Raw genomic sequence first — 12,110 nt, forward strand, 5'->3', positions numbered from 1 at the left:
AATAAAGACACCAGCCAATACAGTTCATATACATGCCCCTTTACAATAAATTTGGCTTAATTTTTAAAAATTTATTGGGCAGGTTCAGCATCTTGCTTCAAAATATACATCTATATGCTGTTATTAATGCATTCCTTATCCTTAAATAATGTTTTCTTTTAAATATTACAGTACGATCTTGGAAAGAAATTATAAGCTTTAAATATACTTTATATTTTTTTTGGTTTACTTTAAAAACAAAAAAGTTGCTTCAAACATTTAAAAAGCCTAATTTTATTTCATCAACAATGTATTTGATAATGTCCACTTCCTGTATAATTTTAAGCTAATGCAGAAATTCTTGAGTTGTCTTACTCCAAGATCAGACATAGTTGGTAAGATGTGTCCCTTTTTTTTAATTTCTCTTCGGAGGCAGAATATGACAAATGGCTGAACAACTGATTTTTAAAAATAAACAGTTCTATTTCCATATGTCTGTAGGATTTTTTTCTTTTTCTTTTTTTTCTTTTTTCTTTTTTTCTTAATGATAAGAAAAATCTGATTGCATATATTCCTCTTGGACATTTATTTTAAAATAGTATCATGTATGCGTCATTATCAGTAAATCTATTATATACATATCATGGTGCATGTCAGTGTACAGTTGAACTAACATCTTATTTACAATCAAACAGACCTTGAAATCTTTTTATATACTGACAAGCATCACTAACTGATGCCAGAACTTTCCATATCATTACTATGGTGAAGAAGTCTCTACTTACACATAATCTTCATTAACAGTAACTTATATGCCGTTTCATTCTTAACTCATTTAAAACTATATCAATAAGTTTAATACTGAGGTGATTTTTTCTCTCAGAATCTAATGAACTTTTAACAATACCCATCACTGAATGTATGGCTTACCTTTAAATAACAAGTTTGTTATTGCTTATCTAACATGTCTTAAAGATTTCTTCCACAATACCTGACTTCTAACTGAAAGGTGCTCTGGGTTGGTAATATTGATTAAAAAATGAATGAATCTGCATTGACATAATGCACCTTTTAAAGACCATAATATTTACATTTGACCAAAATCTTTACATCCGAAATCAAAATACATTTAATTTGTATACCATATTTTGATTAGCATATTTGTAGGAACATGGTTATGGAATGTGTATTCAAATATTGGACTGCATCAAAATAAAGTATCTATATAATAATGTGTTTTCTTTTTTTTTCCTTTTTGAGCAACATTATTGTTGAATGTATAATATACAATCGTTCAAGCTTCCAACTTAGAACAGAATTTTCATTCTCATTTACACTTCCATAAAATTTGCAGCATACCTTCATATAATGCATTACTTGGTAAAGACTGAATATCAAGAAAACAAAACTATATATGTGAAGCGTAAACTTTTCAAAACATCTTTAGTATTTAATGAGAAGTATATGATGAATTGTAAATTATTGTGCATATAACGCATTCAGAAAAGACCAGGACAGTATCACACTAGATTACAATTTCCAACAAAAGAAAAATTGGTACATGAATGCACTGACCTAAAGATATAAAGGAAAATACATGTCATAATATACTGGACTTAATAATATGATCAACAGCAGCCTCTACACCGTATCCCTACTTCACACGAGATTTATTTTGCTAGATTGCAAAGGTTAATCTAAAATCTGACATTTGCACTTGTAAAGTCGGGTGCATTATGATAAGCAGTTTGTATACGTTGCATAGTTCATACCAGCCCTCCTCTTCATACTGCTACCTCAAACTGTTCATGTAATAAAGTACTTTTTAGGGTAAGTATTCCTCCCAGCAGTAAGGGCAATACATTTTTTTTTCCATGAATATGTTTCCATAAGCTGATGAAGATGGTAGCATTGCACAACAAAAATGGGTGAAAAGCTCTGAATGAAAAGGGTGGCATATACAATTGCAATGCTTTATTCTTCAATTTTGTCTTGTACTTTTTCTTAAGCAAGCAGTGGAAAAGAAACTAGTTAGCCTTAATTATTTTTGAATTAGCTATAAGTGACACAAGCTCATTTTAGATATATATATAATGCAAAAAACAATACTTCATCTCACTATTCTCCACAATCTGGAACAAATGGATTTTCTTCACTCTCCTTTTCCTCTCTTAATCCAGTTAAAAATGTTCCCAATTGTTACACATAACACACAAATAATCAATAATAATAATAGTAATAATAGTAATAGTGATAATAATAATAATAATAATAATAATAATAATAATAATAATAATAATAATAATAATAATAATAATAATAATAATAATAATAATAATAATAATAATAATAATAATAATAACAACAATAACATCATTATTACTGTTAATAACTACAATAATCATAATCATAATAGAAAAGCAGCTGATATTGCAAATACACCTCAGACTGTAAACAGCAACAAAATATGATCTGCCCCTTTATTATGCTTTTCAAGATTTCCGCTGACTACAGAGGACAAAACAAAAAATACAAATCTCTACTAGTGTTGAATTGATATCAGTAGTATCACTATTGCATATCATGATCACAGGAGCAAACAGTATGCTGTGGCTATCTAAATCTAAGGTTATCATAGAGCATGTTATTGTGGTCTCAGAACAAAAAGGAAAAGAATCTTGAATGGAAACTGGCAGATTTGTAGGTCACATAGTTTTACTTTTCTCCTTCTCCCATGTACAAACGAGGCACTTCCAAGATTTGTTTAACAATCAAGGACATTGCGAATCTAAGGAAAGATTATATTCTTACGTGGACAAGGTCAATAACATGTAAAGATCAATAGCCTGTTGGGGCTCAAAGCTAAGTATATCCTGATGTCCTTGTAATGGTAAAAATGGAACTCAATATTATGCCACACCCAAAAACTTCCATAAATGTGGTAATGATTCCTCCCCTGTTTTCTATTTTGGAAAATCCATGAAATTTACACAGCCACTATTGATAGAGCCACAAAAGGGCTCTGTATAAGAAAGTACTTAATTTGTGTAAAACCATTCATTTTTTATTACTAAATTATGCAGTTGGAGAATAAATAAAAGGGGACGGACTGAATTATCTTTTATTTACACTGTATTCCACAGTTCTGATGCTGATACTTTTCAATTAAGTATCAACACCATCTAACTTTTGATTCTAAATTCATGAGTATCTTATTCTGCTGATTATGTTTGTTTCAATTTCTTTATTTTCTTTTCAAGCTAGAAGATTCGGCAGAAAAGGAGATTTCCTTTCAACACTTAACCAGAAATGAGATGATGACTTGAATGCAGGCAAAATATTTTGTACACATTGGATTTCAATTTTTTCCATCTTAATGCTGTCACCAGTCCTTTCTGATTATTTCCATGAATCTAATGCATAATGAATCAACAACATATTTGGATGGCAAACCTTTGAAGGATACTATGCAAAAAGGCACTGCTTTCAAAGGATCTTTTTTTAATGAGGGGTGTGTATAGAGAAAGAGAATTATATCACATATGGCTGATTTTCATCTTGGACATCAAGAAATCAATTTAGTTTTAAGCCCCAATGCAAGTTCTGTAAACTTATTTTGCTTTGATATCCCTGTCTGTTTTTAAAAATTGAACTGCACTTGACTAGCTGCTTACAAATCCTAGTCTTACTGATCATTACCTATATATGCACTATTATTACTGAACTGTTTAGAAACAAAAGAATCATGCATGGCAGGTAAAATCAGAAAAAATCTGAATGAATACTAAACTAATCTATGTTTGTCTTTTTATGATACAGCACAGGTTTTAAGAAACAATATTTGTTTAACAAAGATATAAAAACCTGAAACAGACAAAAGAAAACAAAATCTTTCTTGTAGACAGAAGAAAAAAATATGTTCATATACTGTTTCTATTAAAATGAAACAATATTTACAAATAATTCAAATGTACAAAGAGGTGATATATAAAATATGTTAAATATACATTCTCCAAGTAGGTTTGGTTCAGACTAGGTCATCACTGATACATGGATATGCTCCTCAGGCTCCCTCCTCAAACGATCACCATATTTTTGTTTTCTTTCTTTAGATATAAGTTCATCATTCCTTTTGGCTCTAGAAATAACCATAAATGATATATATATTGGTACTCCAGTAATGAGTTGTGACAACTGAATATGCTAAATAAGGGAGCTATATTCTCCCACTATCAAAATGACTATGTAACCTTTCCTACTTTAGATTCCATGTCCATCTGAATAAGCACACCCTGTCACAGCACACTCCTGACACGTTGTATCTTTCCCTGCACATAACTCACTTGCCTGGAGTTGGGAGATAGCTCTATACTAAAAAAAAAATATATATCAATCAGTCTGAGAACTGGATATGGCTTAAGATTCCCTTCTGCAGCTCAAGATAAGGAGCTTTCATTCTGGCAGTACCTAAGGCCAAAAGTATATTCTCTGAAAGGCAATGCTCTATCCCTGCAGGTAGTACAACACTGCAAGCACAGCATTTTACCTTATGCACACACATACGCACATACACACATATTATTGGTCAACAATATGCATTATGTCACCCTGGTATAACATAAGACACACTACAGTTTCAAAGATATGAAGCCTAAGTTAATACATCCACTTCATATCTACTAAATTATGAATGTTTCTCTTAGATTTACACATCTGTGTTTCTCTGGGATAGAAGTCGAGGAGGAGGAGGTTTATCATCTACTGCTTCTACATAGTTTTCAGGAACAAGACCAGTGCGGCCATTGAGGGTTCCTTCTAGCCAGCCTGGTTCTCGGGATGGCCGAACTGCAAGAAAAAAAGAGGGAACCTTGAGCAAAATAAATTCCTTCTGCAAATCTTAATTAATTTGGCAAAACAATAAAAAGAAAGTCAGTCAGTCTCCTAGTCACTCTTTCTCTCTTACTTCTTCTCTTTCTCTTAACATCAGTCTACTGAAAATGAACTGCATCTCCATTATGCATATCTGTGTCTGTCATTCTCTAATTCCTGTAAACTAATTGTTGTATTTTGGGATTTCGTAAATGAATGCTTTACTTCACATTGAGGCTGGTTCCTTTAAAGCTCAAATGCCACTCACAACCTCATATAACCACTCTCCTATCAAATTGCCCATATGTTTACCTTACAATCTATTCATTTAACATGTAAATTTTGGAAAATTTGACAAAAAAAAAAAAAGTAAATTTTAGCTGAATACATATATGCTATAACAGAGCATTTTGGCAATTACTTTACTATGTAAATATGTATTTGCAATACTTACCATTGCATAAGATTTGATTGGGCTCAAAGGAAAGCTCAGACTCATTTTCCCCTACACATGCATACAGCGTTCTTACACGTCTGGAAGAGTAATGGCTATTAGTTTTATCCTATATGCTTTTTCATCCTCACTCATGCAATTCTCATTTGTACAGTCTGCACTTTTCACATTGTAGAAGTCAATCAAAAGAAAGTACTTAGTATTTTACAAGGATTAATTTCAGAAATATATTTCACATTGGAAAATAATTTGTACTACAAATTTCATATATTTCACTGACATACTAAACTCAATATCACTTTTTCAACCACCTTTCTCCATAATGTCTTACCTTGGAGGAGAACTGGCTGTTCCATTCGAAGTAGCAGAAGGCGGTGGAGAGGAGCTGGTCGGGGCCAGAAGACTTGATGTTGACTGCGACCCACTAATCGAATTCCTGAGTACAGTGAGAAGATATATTATTCATGTCTAAGAGTATGATCAAAGAAAAATAATCCACTACTGGATTAATGATACAAAATACAAAATATTCCATAAAATAAGTGACAAGCATGAAATTTTACCTATAATACAGTACTGTACATACTTTCATTCATCCTTGTCTGTGAGGACATGTGGATAGTGTTCAGCTTAATTACTACTTCAGATCACAAAAAATGAATAGCACAAAAAAAACAACAAGACAATTTCTTAACACCTATATACAATTATCATATAGAATGCACTTTCTAGAATATTGCCAATAAAATAATTGAAAAGTTATTTGGATTCACAGTCTGAGGCATGCGAACAGCAAGTCATTCACATACAGTAGCAAAGGCAGTTTTAATAAGGCTTTAAAGGATCAACTGATTTTTTTCAATATTTCAGTGATCAAGTTGTGTAAAATATTTATGTTGAGTAAACCTGAAGCTTTCATGCAAAAGCCCCAGCAGGGAAGAACAGGTGAAAATCTAGCTTATGGCTTCTGGTACTAGCATTTGGATGCACTTCTACTGTAACAAGAAAACAAACTACTCGTTTTTTGTACTTGAATATTCTCACTTCTGAGTCACCTATTTTCTATTGTGGCTTCATCTAACAATCTCTAAAAGAAAATCTCAGAGTCCAGTTTTGCAAGACTAGCATCTCTAACTGATCCTTAGTCCAGGTATACAAACATAAAATCAACAAGGTTGGAAATCACTATACAATTTTCCTAAAGACAGGTTTATGATTCAATACTCTAATGCTTGGAGTAAAGAATATAACATCAGTGTAAAATTCAACTAAACAGACAGGAGCTATCTATTGCACTGTTATACCTAATAGTATATATCTTTCAAAGATCTGAGTCTCTCCTTTTGGACCACAGATTACAGGCCAACTGAATTAAAACAGTTTTGCCAATTAGATCCAAAGCAAAAACCCAGACTTCATCCATATAATTCTAAGACACCTAGGAAATCACAAGTTGCAACTCCAATATCACTAGTTGCACATACAAGTCAAAAAGAGACGACTGGTTTAGTTGAAGGTTGAGGCTATGCACCACCACATGCTAGAGTGAGTGACTACACTTACATAGATGAGTAGAGGTACTCCAGAGATTGTCTCTTGCACAGACTAGTGGGCATAATGGGGGAATGAGAGCATACCATTATTAAGGGGGGGAAAATCTGTAAAATCTACTAGTATTTTCTGGTTAAATGTAATAATAAAAATACATGTTTATGTACATTTCCAAATTTCTGACTTTAGCATGTAAAATACATCCTCGATTATTTGTTCACACTAGTTTACATGAGAACAATATCAGATAATTATTTCAAGTAATGATACTCTACCTCCATTGTTTATGAAATTTTCATAGAAATGCCATGCATAATTTGATAAATAGGCCATCTGTTAACAAAAGAAAGCAGCTGTGTGCTATGTTATCTTCTATGCACGAGTTGATCCAAGTTAGGTTTTGTTTTCACAATGATTTTGCATTCAATCAATATAATTTAGAGTCAAGAGTATATTACTACTGTGTTCATGTTAAATTAATACACGTCTGTCCATCCATTATCTTCCAAATACTTTTGATGACTGTCTAAATTATTAGTTGTCAATAATACAGTTCTGAAAGACAAAAAAAATACCACCACCTTCTCTCAAAACTAAGTCAAATATTCGAGGATGTACAGCAATATGTACAGGCTATTGTAAATTGGCAGTGGTAATTATATCAAGTCTTCAAAGACAAGGATACTGGGGAATATCAAAGATATATTCAAACCTAACAAGGACCAATGGTAAACATATTGTACCATTTGCAGAAAAACTAGGTCATTAGATTGATAATTCAATCTTAAAAAAAGAAAAATCCTTTCAAAAGCATACTTCCAAAATTCAAATATCATATGTTCACTATCTCTTCTTAAAAACATGAATATAAATTAACTCTGTGTACTTACGTTTCCATGTGTTGCCGGTACGTAGGCGGGTATGCCGTCCCCAGTCGTGCACCTGAAAGTGGTACATACCAAGCTATTTTCATTTATTTGGTACCTTCTACTCTACATAGATAATACTGGCAAACAGCTCACATTGCAAAGTACAGTTTTTAAGGAGACAAACACCCATGCAACTTTTGGTGCTTTTAACAAAAAATACCAACAACATTCAGACAAAAAGATATAAAACAAATAAACAAGTAAAAAAATGTGTTGCAAAAAGGCTAAAATTACACAAGCTAATTACCATCCCTTTTATCTTAATGTTATTTTCTATTCTCAATAGAAAATTAAATTAATACTACACTATATTCAAAGGAATGGTCCTCTTGAAAACTAAAATAAATTATGTCTAGAAAAAATTACTCAGAAACCAATATTAACAATATCTCTATTACTTATTTATCAATCTATTTTATGTAAGGGGAAATATGTAAAATTTCAATTGCAAGACACCATGGATGAGGTTTAGATGACATAAGAAGACTTGAAAAGTGCCCTTCCAACAGAGTAGAGAAAAAAGGAAAATAATGATATGGCGTTTAAAAAAAGAAAATAATGATATGGTGTTTTACTTATTTTTCTTTGGGGGGTGTATTGTGAGGAACTGAAAAAAAAATGGAATTCTGGTAGTTCTGTGAGATGATTATGACAAGTATGAAATGATAATGAGAGTGGTTGTAAAATTGATTGGTAGATGAGGTATTTATGAATGAATGACAACTCCCTGAAAGAAGGGATAAAGATGGAAAATATTAAAGTGCAGAGGTTTAAAAAGAATGATAAAAGACATACTGGGGAAGCATTCATTATGTATATCTTATGAAGCAAGGTAGATGGCAGTTGAATTTATATGCAAAATGAAAAGATTTAGAATGAAGAGGGTGCATAAAAATATAGAAACATATTGCAATTATACAAATTAAAATTTTCATTTAATCTAAAAAAAATATATGCTGCAATAGACAACACAATTAGTTTATGAGCTTTATCAACATGCAGATTAGGGGCTTCTATCAACACAACATGCAACACAAAATACCAAATTTTACAGATAAAATGCATATACCAAGCTCAAAGCAAAAGCATACATTAAATCAGACAATGACACAGAAATAAATAATACTTATACTTACTTTGGATGCAAACAATTATAAACTTGTAATAGTACATTAATACATATAAGCTTACCACCAATTTTCTGACAACCTCTGTCCCCAAAAAAAATCTAGATTATATGTTTTGCTGGACCAGCAGAGGTTATGTAGTGGTAAGTTCCAGCATTTCTACAGTATCAGCAGTAATCAGAAAATCAGTAGTGTATATCTATGGCCTTACTGTTTTTATCACACAAATTTCACAAGAGAACTCCAGGATAAGTGTCAAATAAGATTTCACCGCAAACTATAAAAATGTACTATAGAACTAAAACAAAATGCTATAAAAGTATAGAAAATAAGATGTACTGTGTAGTTATTCCTGATGAAAGCACAAGTTATATATGAATATATTAGTCTTCACTACTACAGAAGTCACATATTTAAAAAAAGTTACTCTAAAGGAAACTCAATAAATGTACATTTCAGGGCACTTCAAAATAAGAAAATGAAAACTGAAGAGTCACCCTTTTGAAGTTCATACTCTTACTAACATAGATCCCATTGCTGATTTGGCATCTAGATGTCTTTCTTTTCTTTTTCTTTTATTTACAAATTTGGTTTAGTATGTAAGGAATGGCAGGGCAGATTAAAGATACATTTGGTTGGGTAAAGAAGGGAAGGGAAGGGAAGGGAAGGGAAGGGAAGGGAAGGGAAGGGAAGGGAAGGGAAGGGAAGGGAAGGGAAGGGAAGGGAAGGGAAGGGAAGAGAAGAGAAGAGAAGGGAAGGGAAGGGAAGGGAAGGGAAGGGAAGGGAAGGGAAGGGAAGGGAAGGGAAGGGAAGAGAAGAGAAGAGAAGAGAAGAGAAGAGAAGAGAAGAGAAGAGAAGAGAAGAGAAGAGAAGAGAAGAGAAGAGAAGAGAAGAGAAGAGAAGAGAAGAGAAGAGAAGAGAAGAGGAGAGGAGAGGAGAGGAGAGGAGAGGAGAGGAGAGGAGAGGAGAGGAGAGGAGAGGAGAGGAGAGGAGAGGAGAGAGAGAAGGGAAGGGAAGGGAAGGGAAGGGAAGGGAAGGGAAGGGAAGGGAAGGGAAGGGAAGGGAAGGGAAGGGAAGCGAAGGCAAGGAAAGCGAAGGGAAGGGAAGGGAAGGGAAGGGAAGGGAAGGGAAGGGAAGGGAAGGGAAGGGAAGGGAAGGGAAGGGAAGGGAAGGGAAGGGGACAGGACAGGGAAGGGAAAGGCATGAGACGGATGCTGAAAGTAGAATGGTTAAGAGTATAATTATATTAGTAGATTAAAGGAAGATATGTTGTTAGTCTACTATTACCTAATCAGACTACAGGTGATTTTGGACTTGGTAGTGGGGACCAGTGATATGTATCTGCCTTGCACCATCAGACAAAATGGGCAACACACACAGATGGTCATTATTAGATTGATGTCACATCAGCAATGAAAAAATATATTAGTGATCATAATTCTTCACAAAGGTAATTAAAAAATAATCTGGATTCCAGGAATAGTTCACAAAAAAAAATGTAAAATGCACTTGCTCTTTTTATGAAAATTAATCTGCAGCATTTTCTTTTTTCCTTCACAAAAGTTCTTCTAATCCTGAAAAAATAATTCATATAACATGGCTTTCAAATTTTACAAAATAATGATTATTTTTAAATAATTCAAGGATCTAAACAGTTGCACTATCAGCATCTCTACAATAAAAGAAGCAGCTTCTCAAATTATTTGGAAAAACATTTTGTGACAAGTAATTTATCTTGGCAAGTTACAGCAAGTGGTTCTGTGTACCATAAAATACGTTGGAAAGTATATCAGCAAGAATACAGTTTCAGCATGAACCTAGAGAAACTTTCAGGGCCATGTTTACCTTTTCCTCCTGGTGGATTAACAAGTCTTTCAAGGCGTCAAAAATAATAAATTAAATTATCATACTGATCTGCTGCATATTTGGTGAAGATAGGTTCATGTTTCTCATATATGTTCCTTGTATTAGTTAGTTATTTATCAGTCAAATTCCTTTTGAAAAATAAGAACCAAAAATAGAGATACCAATAAAGTCAGTAATTAATACAAGATCAAAATGGACATTAGTTAATCTAAAAAAATAAGTTGAACACACAAACAACACAATCAAAGCAATACTACAATATTAATATAAAGCCATGCAACAGCAGTCAAGCAGTTGTAAAAGTTACAAGTGCACAGAATATGGTATCGATGAACTATTGCATCAGACTCCGCTATCTTGTACATCCTATGAACAATATTTTACAACATTAAACTGCACTAATAGCGTGATAACTTCAAAATGGATGGCTATATTTAAATTTTTTCTACAACAACAACAAAAAATTTACTACATTTTTCACATCTATTAGTGCAGCTGTAACTTGACAGAAGCAGCCACCACTTTAGGGTTCCCACTTGTCTCCATCACAAATGCTGTCGTCATGATCAAACCCTAAATTTCACTTGGGGGTTTTGGTGTCAAAACTGGTTTGCAACTGGCCATGTTATTTTGTGGGTGTTAAGTTATTTTTATTCTTACTTCTTAAAATGCTCATTGTAACTTTTGTTTTCTTCTATTCTGTGTATGTCCATTATCAACATAATAATCAAACACTCTCATATTTTAAATTGATCTTTGAAACTGGCTGTCTAAGAATTAGTTTATACATTTTTATATTAGACTCCAGAACTTACTATCAAAATAGTTTATATCATGCTTTAGGACTGATCAATAAGGTTTATTTATCAGAGAATTAATGAACACAGAACATTAATAAAATGCAATTTCAAAAACTTATCAAACTAAACATTTAAAACACAAACTTATAAAATGGGGAAATTTATGACATGCAAAGAAAACTAACAGAGGCTAATAACCTACAGACTAAATAAAAGTAAATCTGTAATGAATAGGATGGTCTGTCTCCACGTGTGTTGAGATAATAAGATGGCACAAGTCATGCAACAACCCAATTATTAATGGTGGAATGGTGTTGACTCTGATACAGAATATAATGTTAAGTATAGGGGAAAGCTCTAAGAATTATGTACACTATATATAACACTGTATCTTTAATTTCTTTTAAAGTGTAATTTGTTGTAGCACAAAGTCAATCTTGATCATTTTCATGTAAGGAAGGTAGCAATAATGTCTTTCTGTCTAATGTAATAAACCTATGCTACACTTATACAAACACAAAAAATACCTAAATAC

At 32.7% G+C, this 12,110-nt stretch overlaps 1 protein-coding gene across 30 annotated transcripts in view; it reads right to left on the reverse strand.

Moving 5' to 3' along the window:
- Positions 1–541: 541 nt before the first annotated feature.
- The window catches only part of Graf (GTPase regulator associated with FAK), a 189,599-nt gene continuing 178,030 nt past the window's right edge, over positions 542–12,110 (reverse strand). For 10 of the 30 annotated variants that reach the window (XM_070140583.1, XM_070140564.1, XM_070140577.1 and 7 more), the window contains 5 exons: positions 7,744–7,816; positions 6,866–6,907; positions 5,634–5,738; positions 5,303–5,382; positions 3,087–4,824 (listed from right to left, as the gene is read on the reverse strand). In XM_070140583.1, coding sequence (XP_069996684.1) covers positions 4,685–4,824; positions 5,303–5,382; positions 5,634–5,738; positions 6,866–6,907; positions 7,744–7,816 — 440 coding nt within the window. In that variant the 3' untranslated portion in view covers positions 3,087–4,684. Of the gene's footprint in view, positions 4,825–5,302; positions 5,383–5,633; positions 5,739–6,865; positions 6,908–7,743; positions 7,817–12,110 lie in introns of all 30 variants that reach the window. The other 20 variants (XM_070140693.1, XM_070140662.1, XM_070140688.1 and 17 more) reach the window with 7 other exon arrangements.

Source organism: Penaeus vannamei, chromosome 3, assembly GCF_042767895.1.
Source record: "Penaeus vannamei isolate JL-2024 chromosome 3, ASM4276789v1, whole genome shotgun sequence".
In the NCBI taxonomy this organism is placed as follows: Eukaryota; Metazoa; Arthropoda; class Malacostraca; order Decapoda; family Penaeidae; genus Penaeus; species Penaeus vannamei.